A 17,810-nucleotide genomic window follows, 5' to 3' on the forward strand; every position below is an offset into this window, starting at 1 on the left:
TGTCACATGGAATGATGTGGCACGCTCCTGTAAACCCATGAAGAAGGTCATAATACAACGCAATTGATGAACTGTGTTTTTTAACTTTGGGTATGCATATGCGTGTTCAGTGTACACACAAGTCCTGTAAGTTCAGAAGGAGTGAGAAGAGGACTTTATTATTCTTTTCTGTATTTTGAAATATTGTACCTGGGGCTCCACGGCTGAACAACAGTAAAAGATTGAAGTATAAATGCATTGTTCAGTAAAACCTGAACAGTATTTGCATGAAAACTTCACAGAGTCACAGAATGGTTCAGGTTGGCAGGGACCTTTGCAGGCCATCTACTCCAACCCCAGTGTTTCAGCAGGAACATTCAGAATAGGTTGCCCTGGACCAAATTCAGGTGGCTTTTGAAGATCTCCAAGGAGCTCCCTCACTCAAAAATCTCTCCGATCAACCTGTGACAGTGCTCCATCCTCTACGTGGCACAGAAATGCTTCCTGATGTTTCAAGAGGAGCCTCCTGTGTTCCAGTTTGTGCCCGTTGCTTCTTGCCCTGGCACTTGTCACCTCTGAAAAGCAACTGGCTCCGTCGTCTTTGCAGCCTCCCTCCAGGTACTTACAAACTTTGATGAGATCCTCCCTGAGGCTTCTCTTGAGTTTGAAAAGTAAGAAAGGAGGAGTTTGCTTCTTTTGTTTTGTTTACTTTTGCTTTAAAAGGCATAGTCATTCAGTATAAACGTCATATTTGTTTTCATTAATAAAAAAGGAGTTTAGTAAAAAAATATAAATGTTGAGCCAGGAGGATCAGTATGGAGGACATAAAACTCTGTGCCTGTAATGGATTTCTGTGGCTGGAGTTAGACAGATGCCAGGTATTCAGAAACAATTTTCTTGTTTTATTTTCTCCTTCTGTTTTTGTTTGTTTGTTTGTTTGTTTTTTACTACACCTGTTCTGCTAACAACTGCTTGACAACTTTTGTGTTAGAGACATAGGAGCTGTTAGAATCTGGCAGATCTAATGTAAGGATGAATCAACTTTGCACAATCTTTCCACTTCTGGTGCAGATAAAACACATAGAGTGCAGTCCTCCCATCTGTGCTATGACATCATTGTCCTTGCATGCAGACTTCTCCTGCCACCCTCAACCTGTTCCCTTGGTGAGGCTGGTTTGCATGTCCCAGCCACCACTTCTGCTGTCTTCTGTCTCTGTACATTCCCAGGACGTTACTGACGCCAATGAAAATGCACTTTTTGGGTTCGGTCCTGCACTGTGTCTGGCAGAAATCCCAGAGAAGCTACTGGGAGTTTTGATTAAGAACAGAGTTCAGATCCAGGGCCACTGTTTGGATATGAGCGTAGATGTTTCCGGTTTTGCTACCTAAATGCTGTAGCACTGCACTGGTCTGTAAGAACTGAAACGTGAAACTGGAAAGGTTAGAAAAAATTGGAAAGTGGAGGTTAGAAGGTGTTTCTGTTACTCAGCTTGAAACAGTCAAAAAGTAAGCCTCATGTAACTGGTGAAAAGCATATTGGATTGTAGAATTAAAGTTCTAATGATTTTGACGGTGCAGTGCAACACAGTAATTATGTATTAGAAAATGTTTAATTTCAAGCTATTATTCAATATAAAATTAATTAAATATGAAAGTTTAATGTTCTTTAAATTTGATGCACTTTAAGTTTTCAACCATGTGTGTGTTCATTAGCATTGGTTATGCAATGTCTAAAAAGCTATAAATGCTGTAAAAAAAAAAAAAAAATATATATATATATATATATATATATATATGGAGAAGAGTATACCAGCTGTTATTAGACACAGCATTTGCTGTAACAGATCAACAGCAGGTTGGGTCCAGGTTTTCAAAATGCTAGAGTGCTGAAAGAAATCTGGTTTATCTTGCTTCAGAGTTGAAGGTCAATGTATGAGAAACAGCAGCAAGTTGTTTCTTTATAAAGAGATGGTTCTGAATTAAATTCTGTCCTGTTTTTGATTGTTAAAAAATACCCTAATTTATAGTGTTCCTCTGAAAATATTGTATAAGCTGAAGAAATCTGTGGTAGTAGGTTGTTTTTTGTTTGTTTGTTTGTTTGTTTGTTTGCTGAACCAACCCCAGAAGTCCAAAGGAGAGGAAACCACACTTATGCCATTTCACAGAGAAACCTCCAGTAAATAGTAACTGGCTGGATTTTTAGTTTATTGTCAACTCAAGCAAAGTATGGATCAGGATAGTGTAGACATTCATCTGGGTACGTGTTTCTTGCATGCTAAATGTGAGTTTTTTAAAGAGCCATGTATGAAAGAGTTATTTTTCCTTTTTTTTTTTTTTTTTTTTTTAAATTAAATTAACAAAAAAAATCAGCCACATGTCTGTGGTTTCTATAGTATTTTTGATCTGCTAACCCTTTTTGCACGTTTTTCTTAATTTACCCAGAAGTTGCTTATTAAATATATTTCTCATTTTGTTTTGGATATGAACACTTTCTTAAAATGGCTACTGAGAAGAATTACAGTTAATGGGAAAGAAAACAGGGCTGCAGGTCATCCACTTTTTCTTGATTTCAGCAGACTCAACTGTGCATAGTGGTGCCCAGCTTCCTTCTGCTTCTGGGTTGTGGCCAACTGGGGTCTAACATGTAAACACCATCTCCTTTTATGTCTTCCTTCTTATTTTTGACCTGCTAGAGTAGTACGCAGATTGCCAAAGGGTTGGGGGAAAAAAAAAAAAAAAAAAAAAAGATCCCATCTCCAGCTACCACAAAAGTTTAAGTTGTGTTTAGCTGCTTTTCAGTTTTGCAGCTACTGAAAAATATACGTTTGCACCTTTAAATTGTCCTGACTGCTCTTTTACACTTGGCTAACTGAAAAATGTCCCAATATACCAGGATGAGATCAGAGTTTCTGAGAATAATTAAGCATTTGCTGTGAGACCTTTTCTCCAATTCTTCCTCATGTGGGTAGTCTTAACCAGTATAAACTGGCTCAATTTCATTAGTGGGAATGATTACTGGCATGAATAATGATGCAGAACTCCAGAGAGGGTTGGGATGGTGGGGTGGGGGAGTTTACTCTGTGCTTTTTGCACTATTCTTTACTGCTATTAAAAGTTTATCACACCTGTAGACCTGAATCTTAAAATTTCATCTTTGCTGTCAAGGATTTCTGTTTCTCGGCGTTTTAACTGTACTGAACAGCACTAATTATGGGGGGAAAGCAGAGTATGACAGAAAAAAAAAAACAAAAAAAAAAAACTGTGGAAGATGTAATTGAAGTTCTAACATTATGGTCCAGAAACATAGCTTATTTTCTTTGCAGCCACATGGCAAGGCATTGCCTTCTTATTTGTTGGGTTACTTCTTTATTTGATGGGTTATGAAGGAATTCACGGATATAATGTGCATTTGTCCAGATTTCCAGAGCCCAAGTTTAATGATTAATATATATTTCCATCATATGAGCAAAGCTTGGCTTGTCCATGAAATCTGAATAATCTGAATGAAATCTGAATAGTCTGAATAAAATCTGTTTTGTACAGGGCTTCAAAGGGAGTAAACAGATTCCTTGGTGTCATTGAAAATCAGACATACAGCTGTCAGGCTATAAGAGAAAATCTTTCTGCACTCCCATGTCATCCCTACAATACCTACAAGTACTGCATGCTCTCCCAGTGAGGGTTTTTTCTTACTGAACTACCAAAACTGACACAGGATTTTGCCTGTATATGGTGAAAGACATTTTATTTTCCTTGTAGAAAAGAAATGATCTTAAAGGTGGAAATCAGTTTGGCCTAGAGATGTATTGTCTTTGCTGTGGAGATTTCTTTAGAAAGGCTGTAATGTTGAGACAAACAGAGGAGACGCAGGCTTTGTTGCAGTTCTTTTGCAGAGGCGCTTCACTCCGGTCTTTGAGTATTTGTTGGTCATACCTAGGTTGTATGGTAGAGAGGAAAGCCTCTGTTTTCCCTTCTATTAAAAATTAGAAGGAAGGGGGTTGTGGCTTTGGGGGCAAGTGTATAATTTGCCATGTGGTAGTTCTGGAGGAGCCTGGGTTGTGGACCAAAATGTTATTCACTGGCATTTCTGTAAAAATGAAAGAGGAGAGAGTGGTAGGTGGCAAGATACACAAAGTTGCTTCACTTTGAATTTCATGGACATCTCAGCATAGTTAAGAAATAACAAGATAATAATACTGGGGTAGTAAGTACAAACTGCAGAAACTTGTAAAAAAAATACTATTATTGTGATGTCTCATTTAGATGCACACTTTGCACAGAGGTAATTCGGCCTTTAAGTTCATCTAGTAACTGATGATACTTCCTTGTGTGTCAGCATGTGTATTTGCTTGTGGAGCTATTTCACAAGACTCCGATATCCAAATTAGAATGCAAACTTTGTGTAGTCGCAGGGCTTGTGGAACTATAATGAAATGCATATATCTGCAAGAAGCTCCAAACAAACTAAAATTGGAGTTTGTGCTGGAACCAAGATCTAGGGATACTTATTTCCCAGCTTTTATTCTACACTTCAAATTTTGTAGCAGTCAGTGCACAATAATGCAGTTGAAAGTGGCAAGAGTTTCTTCCAATGAGTTTTCCCAGTATTATTTTACTATTTATGGAGTTTTGTTGCTTACAGAAGCGAAATATTTTTGTGATTCTTTCTTTCTTTCTTTGTGTTTCTGTTCTCTGCTTCTTGTCTGTGTGTACTTAAAAATATATATATATATTTTATATCTTAAAATGTTAGAATCATTTTCCTCGATGTTCATATTAATTACAGAAATTTGTCCTTTATTTCAGAAGTATTGTTGACTATCTAGTACTTTACTGTCCTTTCCAATGTGTTTAGGTTTGTAAAATGAATTATTTTTAATTAAAAAAAAAAAAAGTTTTAAGATCTGCAGATAATACTACAAAACTTCTTCTATCTTTTGTCTACTTAAAGCTGACATAATATCAATTATATTAAAAGGGGTGTGCAAACCCTGGAATGTTGTTTTTGGAAAAGAGTTGCTTTCTCTGTTCCAGCATGAGGAAAATGAGAATGTGCTTAGAATGGACATGACAGCAGCACTGGTGGAAACTGGAATTTTGCTAAAAACTACAAAGCCGACATAGACTGCTGCTTTAAACATGCTTCTTTCTTTCTTTTTCTTCCTTCCTTCCTTCCTTCCTTCCTTCCTTCCTTCCTTCCTTCCTTCCTTCCTTCCTTCCTTCCTTCCTTCCTTCCTTCCTTCCTTCCTTCCTTCCTTCCTTCCTTCCTTCCTTCCTTCCTTCCTTCCTTCCTTCCTTCCTTCCTTCTCTCTTCCTTTCTCTCTTTCTTTCTCTCTTCTCTCTCTTTCTCTCTTTCTCTCTTTCTCTCTTTCTCTCTTTCTCTCTTTCTCTCTTTCATTTAGATCAGCCCTTCACTCTCTTTTTAATTGCCATGTGTATATTAAGTTGCCTAATCAGTCACAGGAGTTTAGGTGATGGAAAGGACTGCATCACAGGACTTGGTCAGAAATGGTCATGAGGAGGGACCATTAGAATAGTAGCAAGAATTCAACCTGAAAATGAAAGCTGTCAACTCTAGGAAAATGTTAAATCCTTCATAATACACTTAATGTAAATATTAAAAAACTTTTTGAACTAAACAATTTTTCTTAATTTCTATATATCAAAATAAATGTTATAGAAATCCCAGTCTCATACACTAATGAGCCATCTGTGGATTTGTCTCAACTTCTTTGAGTTATCCATAATTTAAATTTTTAAAAGACTTCGGTGTTCATTATTTATGCAAATCATAAACTTAATTATGGACTTGACATACAGATTTTCTTCTTTAAAAAAATGGGAAGGAGGTGGCTCAGACTTTACTATTCAGGCTTAAGTTTATGCAAACTTCTTAGCCTCAATAGCTGTACTGCCCATAGACTATTTTTTCCAAGAGAAATTAATAGCTTTGCCAAGCCTCTTTCATTTTCCAAGAGACTAGCTCTCATTTTCAGCCAACATTTTTTTTTTTTCTGCAACTTGTTGGATGTCACCTTTGAAAAAAATGCTTTTTATTTATATCAAGTCTGAATCAGAACAATTCATCTAACTTCTTGTTACCTTTGAAATCTCCCTTATGGTGAACCCTTGGTGTTGGCAGCTAAGCATTACTGAAGATCAATTTTCCATATTAGGATGATTAAAATATTGAAGGAAAATCAATTTTAGATAATCTTTAATAAAACAAACATATGTACCTTTGTAATGTTTAAATGTCTTTTTTCATACTGTGAGTTATGAACTGCAGATGGTGGAGCTGAACAAGAAGGATAATATTTGCATATGCATACATTTCAGATTTGTGGTCTGAACACAAGTACAACTGTGAGTATTATCAACCATTTCATACTCAGATGAAAATTTAATCAAGGAAAAAGTCCTGATCTCCCATTTTTAAGAAGCACAAGGATCTGGACAACACTGTCATTTATGCAGGTTGAGTGAGACAATGGGATGTACATTGCTCTGCCGATCTTTCTGACATCACAGTAGGGTTGCACATTGTCTCATTTGATACTGGAAGAAGATAAACCTCAAGTATACTTTTAATTATCAAAACCTTTAATTATCATCGCTTCAAAAAAAATATTTATTTGAAAAATCACATGGAATTTATGGGGAAATCAGCCACAGCATCCTAACACAGGTGCAATAGAGACAGTTGCACCTGCAGCATCTTTTGTGTTGGAGCATCCTCTGGCAGGGTGAAAACTGACTTCAGATCTTTGTCAGCGTAGACTTAATCTGTCCTCCTCAAAATTCTTTGGACTTATATCCACTGTGCTATTTTTCCTGTTTGAACAGAATAAAGTTCCAGGTAGTGGAACTACGAGTGGCAGATACTACTTTCCAGCATTTGGGTTCTAGATTTCTGTGCATTAGGTTGTTTGTCTAACAATGCTGGTGTATGAAATGGAGTTTTGAGGCATCAGTAATAATAATAAGCTGCTTACTATATTTGAGCCTTCAAGTGAGGTGGTGGAAGCTGAGATGATTTATTTTCAGATCTCTTCATTAATATTTGCTAAATCATACCTGTGAAAGAGTGTAAAGTCCTTATGATGGGCAAAATTGCTTTAAGAGGAAGTGAAACAGGTTTCCCAGGTACTAGGATTTGTTCTTCAATTAATGGGGGTGGGACACGTCATAACAAATCTTTTACTCACTTCTCTTGTGATTCAGACTGATCAACAGCTCAATGTTTCCAGTATTGTACTTTTAGTCATAGAAGTATCAATATTCCAAGTAGATTATAGTTAAAAATTCTTCCGTATCTAGTTACGATTATATGAAGTTCTGATTAAATAAAAATAAAGAGACTTCACAATTCCTTTCTGCTAATTTTTCTAGCACTCAGACATGAAATACAGGATTTATCATAATATATAGCTCCAATACTGCAGACTATGTCCTTTCAGCCTTCTGGAGGGCTTTATGTAGGTGCAAGAAACTGACTGCACCTGCAGTAGTACTGTTGGGCTTTACACGTAAACAATCTTTTGGTCTTTGGAGCTTCAAGTTAACATCTCAGTCTGTGAAAAGAAACTTAATGTTTTCATATTCTTCCAGATAACTTGCAACACACATTCCAGCATGTCTGGATACCTTTTTCCTTTCCTTTTTCCCTCTGTCACTTTTTTTACTTTTAGTTATCTGAGAAGACATAAGAAATTCATGGGCAGCAGTTTTTAGTTAACACAATGTGAAATTGTGGAGGCTAAAAGCATGACAAAATTCATATAGAAATATAATTCCTATATGTTTGTCAAAATATTTTAACTTTTTATTGTAAATGACAACAAATAGTAGGTGTTAAATGCTGTGTTTCAAGTCTTCAGTTAGTGGGTGTTAGGCACCAGGAGGAAACTTAATGTGGTAGGCAGATTATCCCATGTCAATTTACGGTAGGTTTTTTACACCTTCACCTGAATCATCTGGTTCTGGCCAGAGGTACAGGAAGAAAAACAAAGTAGATTACTATTGGACCATATCCAACACTTGGATTCCTATATTTCTAATTCCTGTAGGAGTCTCTCTGTCAATTATGTTTTTAAAAATTACAACTAGAGTTAGAATTAACTTTTTTTTTTTTTTTTTTTTTTTTTTCCCAGAAGAAGCTAATGAAAAAGATCTCAAGAACCCTGATAGTTGAACTGCCCCATGTAGTCTGTGTGAATACAGAATACACATTTCTACGAGAGACTAGATGTGCTGTAGTACAGTGAAATTTAGAAGTCCAGTATGTTGTTTTCAGTTGCTTTGATTTTTTTTTCTAATTATTTTTTTTAATATATTGATGCCAAGAAAAAGTGCTTCTTATTAAATTTAATGATATTAACAGTTTTGATTGTTGATAAGGGTTGTCATTCTTCAAGTCATGGTGCATAACAAATACAGTTTTCTGAGGTTAAAAAAATGCGTAACACATATGTGCTGAAAATCGCTTTCTTTCACCAAGGCAGTTACCCTTTCTAAGCAACAAATGATTTGTAACATATGTTCTAACATATGTTCTTTCTGGCAAAATTATTCCAGCAGCAATGCTGGGGAAGGAGCAAATGAAGAAATGCCAAATAATAAGACAAGAAAAACAATATGGAAAAGATGATTGATTCATAAACTCAGGGATTTTAAGGTCAGATGAACCATTAAAAAAATCTAGTCTGATTGTTTAAAAATGACCACAGAATATCACACAGTAAATAGTGAATCAAATCCATGTCTTCATTTGAAACTAAAAATTATCGTCGGACTCGCACCTAATCTTAATATATTTATTTCACTTAAATAAAAATATACTATGTGACATTATTCTGACTCTTTGCATAGTATTTCTAGTTTTCCAGCACCCCTTTTGAAATGCAGCTGCCATATCTGTGCAAAGAACTACTATTGATTACTTATTGTGTTCTTTCCCAGTTTCTGTCTCGTAATGGTGTGCTTCTGGATTACTGCTTTTGTACCTGATGTCACATAAGCCACATATTCACTTAGGAGCTCAGGATCTGTTGTCTGTATGTCATTATCTTGAAATATCATTTGGGATCTCACTATTTTGGGTTGAATTTATTTTCACGTGTAAAACTACTTGGAAGTTCAATGACAGTTTCATTTGTTCTTGTAAAGTTAGTAGTCAGATTTTTAGATGCCATCCTGCAGATTTACACTGATAGAACTTGCTTGGTTATACAACTTGAACATTAGGATTTATGCATTCTCTGTTTATTAAGGCACAGTTTGGCACATATATGTAGGTTTACAGAGTATATGCTTCCTACACACTTGGGCAGTCCCTTGCACTACTGGGCACCTTACTTTTGATAATTATGTTTTATTATAAACCCTTAATTTTATGCTAGTGGCTTGTAAATGGTTTTTCCAGGTTTACACATATCTCTTTAGTCTTTTTCAGCTTCACATTTTTGAAAATCTTACTCTTGAGGAGTCTAAAATCAACCTGAATTTTCAGGAAAGATTCAGTCTTTCTGACTGATCTGACTGTAGTCATCTATTGGGCAAAAATTCTGCAATGTGCAAGTTACAGACCAACAGTCAGCTCTCAATACTTAGAGTAGACCATGAACTTTCCCAGAATCTGCCTGTTACTTGTATTTCAGTCATTAATGAGAAAATGAAATGACTGAAATATGTTAATCATTTGTATTACTACCATATTAGTACCGTATATAACTTATTTGACATAAGAACGGGAGTCTGCTCATTGAACACTTAGTGGTAAAAGCTTTTTCTGTGCATATAAAGCTCATTACTTTCTCTGTGTGATACAGGGAATGCTTTTACAGATGATATTAGGCAATAAATTATCACACAGCCAATTGCTAAAGAGCACAGTAATGTTTGTTTTCCAAGAATGAAATAGTGTTGTCATTGAATTCAATAGCCAAATTCCCATTTGCTTTCACCAGGGCTAGGATTTAATTCAATTTATTTCAGTTCTTAAATTCTGAACAGTTCTGTTTTTCTTCTGATTGTAGACTGACCTTTGCTGATGATTTGCAGGTTAAATGTGGTCTATCACATATTTCCCTCAATTTTTGTGATACCTGAGTAAACTTTATATGAAACAGCTATACAGTCATAATCTGTGATGGAGTCTTTTTCTTACACTTACTCCTAAATTGAATTCCAGCCAAGATTACAATGAGTTTGTAGAATTAAATGTTTGATAGATGGAATTTGTATTTCAAATATTTGTCATTCACATATATTGCTTGATGAAATTCAAGCTGAAGATGGCAGATGTCTGTCTTCTGCTCTCAGACATCAGTGTTTGTATTTCATGTCAGAAGTTCAGCTATCTCTGATTTAGCAGGATGTTGGAGTTAATTAAACTGAGGCTATTGAGAAGCTGCTTGTCTTCCAGTATGTTGGATGAAAGATCACTGAAAACCTTTTTAATGGATAGGATTTTCTTTCTGTAATATTTTATGATATTTACTTATGCAATATTTTATTTAAAGTACTATTTTGGTGGCTTGATGGACACAGGGGTAGCTCAAATGCATAACTGAAGACAATATATCAATGAAAGTCAAGAAACATTACATTCACGTTCTTTACAGAGTATTTAAGATCTTTTAATCTCCTTGTTTTGTTAGACATTTTTCTTATTTATACTTACATGCATGCATAACTTTGTTTATGTGAAGAGTCCTGTTGAAATTAGCTTCAAACGCATTGAAAAAGCTGTATGCAGAAGTATTTCCCAAATGCATATCTGAATGAGCTTTTTCAAAGACAGGGAAAAGATCATTTATTTTTCTTTGAGCTAGAATCACAGAATCATAGAATCTCCTGAGTTACAAGCGACCCACAGCGATCACTGAGTTCAACACCTGGGTTTGCACAGGACCACCCAAAAAATCAGACCATATGTCTAAGAGTGTTGTCCAAACGCTTCTTGAACTCGAGCAGGCTCAGTGCTGTGACCACTGGGGAGCCTGTCCCAGTGCCTGACCACCCTCTGGGTGCAGAACCTTTCTCTAAACCCCATCCTGACCCTCCCCTGTCCCAGCTCCATGCTGTTCCCTCCTGTCCTGTTGCTGTCCCCAGAGAATGGGACATTTGGGAAGACCATTTCATTTGGGAATTAAGCCATTTGGGAAGACCATTTTTTCCTGTTGTAAAGATGTCAAAGCCTTGATTTTTATTCTTCAGGGTAAAAGTATCAAATTCTAGAAGGCGTCAATTGTCCTATTTGTAGCTTGCTTGTAAGCCCAGTTACAAACTAGTGAAAGGCAGAAGGTCTAAGTGATTTACACATTAACACACTGCAATCTATTTTCAGTAGGAAAAAAATAGGCGAATAGGACAGGATAACAATAAGAACAGCCGCAACCCCACTGTTATGCCTTTATTCACGTGACTGAGTCTGAGTGGAAGCTTTGCACTTTCTTCTTTCCCCCTGCCCCACCTCTTAAAGTTTCCATAAGGATATGAAATCTGACACAGAGCAACCATCTGTTTCTCATTTGTTCCTAGGGAATTTGAACTAATTGTTGTTCCCCGTTTGCCTTGCCTCATAAGGTCAAGAAATCTTTCTTTTTACAGGTTGAACCCTAATAAGTTAACCATTTATGGGAATTCAACTAGGAATATATTTTCATATAGTTTGTATGCTGTATTAAGTGCACTGAATATAACACATACACAGCACATGTAAGCATATGGCTCATGTTACTCCTCTGAAAATAAATAATGGTGTACCAATTAGTCCTCCATAGGTAGCACTACTTTGCACTAAGTATTCCAGCAGGAATGTGGATTCTGTGGAAAGTATCAGGCATGGCTCTGATCAACGTGGAGTGAACAAATGTGTGGCTTTTGTGTTCTGGATCTCCTTCCCATGAATCATCATGAATTTTCTTAGGAACAAGATATACAGTTCCCAGTCCTTAATTGCTTTATCTGCTCTCTGGTTCATTTGTTCATTTGTGTGTTTGTTTTTAAGACTCTTTCTTATTGATTTTACTGGATACATTGTCAATGCACTGGTCAGTTTTGGGGTCTAGCTACCTTTCATTACTTGCATCTGTGAGAAGGAAAGGAATTGAAAGATAAGATAATCTTGCAAAAATAATTACATTCAGTGGAAAGTGTTGTGCTACTTTTGTAAGCATTAAAATAACTTAAATTGCTGAGTCCTCCTACCATTTTCTTAGTACAGGTGTCTAATGGATTAAAAACAGATTCCTGTTTTATTGAGTCTAATATAATAATACAGTGATCTTTCCTCTTTTCCAGATTACAGAACAGGCCCATGTTTCACACAAGTTAACAACCAGATGTGTCAGGGCCAGCTAACTGGAATCGTTTGCACGAAAACCCTCTGTTGTGCAACCATTGGGCGTGCATGGGGTCATCCCTGTGAAATGTGCCCTGCCCAACCTCAGCCGTGTCGTCGTGGTTTCATCCCTAATATTCGCACTGGAGCATGTCAAGGTAAGTCTTCTGGTTTAAATTGTGCATGACTGTATGACTATATTCATATGGAATGCATTGCATCCATTTAAAACAAGATCACAGTTTTCCCTGTGTGTTCTGTACCTCAATTTTGATAAAATTCTGATAGCTTCACAGCTTCCAGAGTTTAGCTAGTGTACTTATAGAACAAATCTCAAATGCCTGGAAAAAATGAGTGCCAATCAAGAAGCTGTAAATATAGAACATGAAAAGGTCAGAATGTCTGTTGAGCACAACCATCAGCTACTGCAGTAGTGCACCAATTAGGTAACAGGAATGTGTTGTTCTGGCCCTTAACTAATATGTATGTCATTCATTCTTCTGAAAAATTGACTGTTTCTTGCTATTGAGTAGTTTCCTTTTTGAAAGGGATTGGCAGTTATTATATAGACATTTTTTAATCTCAGTATTTATATAAAACACATGGTGAACCTCCTATTGGATAACTCTGTGTGGAATTATATGTGGTGCCTAAAGGAAAGATAGGGAGGGTCTCTAGTACTAGTAAGGAAAGGCTGTAGTACTCTATTTCTAGGTTCATAAAATGCAGTCTAAGAATGGGCAAACTTGAAAGATAGGTATCTGAAAGAGGTACCTGTTTTGCTGTTTAGTTACATTTTCGAACAAACTGTGTAAAGAATGCAGTAACAAAGGATAGTAGATCTTCTGAAGTGAATATTTTTCTGTTATAGTTTGGTGCACATGGTCTGTTGATAGATTTAATTGTCTTAGAACCTTTCCAAGGAACAATGGAAGCCAGGCAGAAAACAGAATCAATTTCCATTTTATATAATTTGGACCTAAGACACCAGCAATAAGTTTCTTGATTCAGTTGTCAGGCCTCAGGATACTTTTATGAATGTTTTGTCTATTAACAGCTCAGAGTACGTTTAGCATTAGGGCTGAAATATCATGTTGTAAATCAACATGGTTTCTCTGAGTTCTGATTATAACTCATATAAAGAAATAAAGTAATGAAGAGAACAAAATCCTGTTTAATCAATCAGCCCCTACTCAGTCTGGGAATAAACCAGCAGTGATTCAAATAATTTTGGATGACACATTTTTTTTTGTTTTCTCATTTCAATAAGTGTCTGTGTACTGGTCTGCCTCTGCATATCCATATGTTATGTCTTAAAAAACCTGTGTGAGAAAGCACATCTGTGATACTGCAGGCATTACATGCATATGTAGATTTCTGTGGTATAGCTGAGATAATTTTTAGTAAAGTGATGAAGTTGAATAGAATTATCTGCTCTAAATATTTATGTAGATGAGTCCTTGTAATGCTAGAATACATTCTACTTTAATTTGCTATTTAAAAAACAGCAAAAAGAACATAATACCAGGATTTGTTTGTGTGTACGTGTTAGCAAGAATTTCTGTTAGAAAATTCAGAAAAACATCCTGATTCAGGCACATTCTAATGCTCAAGGTAGTATAAAAGATTTCAGGAAAATTGGAATTTTGCTGCTACAAGAAAGGGTAGATAATGTCCTTTTATCACTCTTATTTCATTATTTCTTATCTTTCAGTGTCTGTTTCCCCTTCCCCTCAGCTCTCTCCCCACCATACCCCCCTCCTGCCATTGTGTATTGAAACATTAATTTTAGTGTTCCTTTCCCCTGTGCTGCCTCATGGCTCATTGGCTAAAAGCTGCACAAATTTAGTAAGATCAGCTGTTTGGCTGGATTTCTACTTCAGGGCTCCTGCATAAGAGTTCTTGGTAAGGGTTCTCTACTAACTTAGATTGAAAAAAATGAGAGAAAATGAAGATACTTTAAAAATTTTATTTCTTTTAACATAAAAAATAGATATAACATAATTTGGGGATTTTTCTTCTTTAGTTTTCATTCTCACAGAGTTATGGTTGACCTGAAACTACACTGGAGGCTACTAGCTCAAATTTAGTTATGTGGAAATTCTCCAGCATTGTCTTAGCCAAGGCATCTATTTTATCTAAAATACTTAGATTAGTTTCAAGCAACAATAGATTTTTTAATTTTTCTTCATTGCAATTGTTTGCTTTTCTGTTTTCTGTGCATACACTGCTTAAAGCATCCAAACTAATGAAAGAGGACAAACATTTGATTGCATTTCTCTGTATATGTCATAAATAGGCCTCTGTCTGCATTTAACAGCTTATGCTATACTCTTCATCTTGAAATGATTATTATGTTTTAGACATTCTTTTCATAACAATGTCATAAACAGAAACAGTGTACTGAAGGCGTGCATGTTGGTTGCAGTCTCAAAGTCAAACTCCATTGTGTGATGAAAATATTGGCCAGATATAATGAACTCTTAAAACTTCTTGGCCAAACAGAGCCTGGCATAGCTTCTGGGGCTTAATTTAAATTATGTGAGAGACGTCTTTAGCACCCCTGCCCTCAATACTGTGTTTTATTTTTCTGCCAGTTTATTGTGTGTGGCAAACATTTTTAAGTTACGCAGTTAACATCATTGCTGAATTCCACTGGGAAGCATAAAAGCAATGTAGTAGTCTACTTTATGTGATAGATGAACAAAGTTTTAAAAGCCATAATTTTTGCTACATTTTTGGCATATTACTTCTGTATATGAAGATCTGATTGTATTTATGTCAGCAGGAGTCAGTACATGATGTTACAAGATGGCGGTAAGGCACAGATGATTAAAAGTTAAAATTTCTGGGTGGGAGAGGAGAGACAAAAAAAAAAAATCTTTGTTCTACAAAATCATTATGTTGTCTTCCAAGCTTTTCTTTCAAACTCTGAATCCTGGTAATCCCTGCTGACCTAAGTTCTATGTTTGCAGGCTGGTAGTATGTTATGTACTCCATCCTGAATTATCATTCCACACTGCTGCAGGAAGGGACTGGACATAAAACTTGCTATTGTAGAGACTGTTTTCTTTCCAAACTCCTTATTAGGGTTTGTAGTCTGTAGAAATAAGCTACAGGGATTTGCTACAGTTATTTAAGAAAATCTAAAAGGGAGCCTGGACAGGAAGACAAAGAATTTAATCAAAGTAGGAGAAAGAGTGGTAGATCTGTGAGTTATGCATAAATGTAAGTCTCAATAATGATAACAGGCAAGGTTATGCAGAGGTAAACTGCAACAAAGAAAATAAAAGGATCAAAATGGAGCAAATGTGAAATATTAGCAATTCAGGAAACAATTGTTCTCTGCTATCTGAGGAGGCATCATTTAGTTAAATATAGGCTAATATGAGCTAAATGTGAGCCAGCAATGTGTATTTGCAGCCCAGAAAGCCAACTGTATCTTGGGCTGCATCAAAAGCGTGGCCAGCAAGGCAAGGGAGATGATTCTCTCCCTCTACTCTGCTCTTGTGAGACCCCACCTGGAGCACTGCATTCTGCTCTGGGGCCCCCAGCACAAGAAGGACAACGGCCTATTAGAGCAAGACCAGAGGAGGGCCACAAACATGATCAGAGTGCTGGAGAACCTCTCCTACAAAGACAGGCTCAGGGAGTTGGTCTTGTTCAGCCTGGAGAAGAGAAGGCTGTGAGCAGACCTTATAGCAGCTTTCCAGTACCTAAACGGGGCCTATGGGAAAGCTGGGGAGGGACTCTGTCAGGGGATGTGGACAAGGGACAAGGAGCTTTAAACTAAAAGACAGTAGAAACAAGGAGGAAATTCTTTACATTGAGAGTGGTTAGGCACTGCAACATGTTGCTCAGAGAAGTTGTGGATACCCCATTCCTGAAAATGTTTAAGGCCAGGTTGGATGAGACTTTGAGCTACCTGGTCTAGTGGGTGGGAAGTGTCCCTGCCCATGGCATGGGGAGTTAGAACTGGATGGAACCAGAGGTCCCTTCCAACTCAAACCATTCTGTGATTCTATTCAATGATTCTCTGATTCTAAATAGAAAGATTAAGTGAGAGTGGTAATAAATGTTTTCATCATGGGTTTTAGAAACAAATATACTGATCTGACTAATGTTACGTCACCTTTTTAATGTTCTGGTAACATCAGATTTGAAGAGGCTTACGTTAAAGGAACACAAACCCCCTCATTATTTAGTAAAACTATACCTTCAACATACACCAATTGGACCAGATTGACTCAGTCAATAGTTCAAATGTTTGGCTTTTTTTGAAGTGGATGCTCACATCAGCAGGTAGCCCAGCCTGAGAGCTAATGAGTGATTTGAAATCAGTATTACTTGCAAGCCTTAGTATTGGAAAATATACCATAATTGTGGTATGCATTAATTATCATTCTGACAAGATTTGACTAGTAAATATGAAGTTGTTCCTATTCTTCACAGGATGTGCATGTTGCTATCTTACTGTATCTTAAGCTCTTTAGCTGGAAAAAACAGGTGAAAAGTTGGGTGATAAAGCAGCCTTCCTTTGTAGTCAGTTCATTTCATCTCTGTCTTACCCATACATAAGTTAGTATGTAAGTCTTCCTGACTGAATAAGGCTTTTCCAGATTGATTATGTTTGCTTAGTAATGTGCTTGTATAGAACATTATGGTAATATTATTACCATAAACAACTAATGAGAAATTAAAGAAGCAAAACAAGACAAAACTTTTTTTTTTCAGCTGTTTCCGTTTGGCCATTGCTTAAAAATTGGGAATTCAGGCAAGAGGAACTCTACATAATTGCCACTTCTACATGGCCTTAGGAACAGCATAATGGCAGAATACTTGTCTTAGACATTTTCACAGTTCCTCCCTGCATTCCTCAACTGTCCATTTCTGAGCTACACCCTTTGCCTTCTGACAGTTAATTTATTACTATTATTATTATTATTATTATTATTAGCATTAGCATTGGAGAGAGAAAAACAGTCCATGGCTGAATAGCTTTGGAAAATACAAAGGTTCTTCTTTCTGTTAGCGTTGCTGGTGTTGTTAAGAATAATTATTCAAGATAATATGAAAAAAAAAAATCTGTTCTGTAGCAGTAATACTGAATGTTACAGGCACTGACATAGTACGAAAGTGAGAAGGTAGTTAAATTTCAAATTCACAGTCAAGAATGATAGATGGTAATTTTTAGATAACTTAGTGTTTGGAATTAATGTCAGATTTATTAATGGTATTAACAGTGTCAACCTAGATCCCATTCTCCTGTCATGAAAATTAGTATTATAAAAAAAATAAATAAGCTTGGTATTACTTCTGTTGTGTTTTCAAATTTGTAGTATTTCTGGTAATTAGAATGTTGTAGAAGAAGAACTAACAGTTTTCCAATGTATTAACAATTATTTTGCTTTTTGGTTCCCACATGCAAAATTAATTGCACAAAAACTCCCCATACATATTTATAGGTAAAAATCAAGAGAAAATG

The 17,810-nt window shown here is 36.2% G+C and overlaps 1 protein-coding gene across 1 annotated transcript in view; it reads left to right on the plus strand.

Moving 5' to 3' along the window:
* The window catches only part of FBN2 (fibrillin 2), a gene marked incomplete at both ends in the record, with an annotated part of 194,580 nt that overhangs the window by 30,375 nt on the left and 146,395 nt on the right, over nt 1–17,810 (plus strand). The window contains one exon of the mRNA XM_084304737.1: nt 12,286–12,483. Within this exon, the coding sequence (XP_084160863.1) occupies nt 12,286–12,483 (198 nt within the window). The remainder of the gene's footprint in view (nt 1–12,285; nt 12,484–17,810) is intronic.

Source organism: Netta rufina (assembly GCF_964035555.1).
Source record: "Netta rufina genome assembly, chromosome: Z".
NCBI classification, from domain to species: domain Eukaryota; kingdom Metazoa; phylum Chordata; class Aves; order Anseriformes; family Anatidae; genus Netta; species Netta rufina.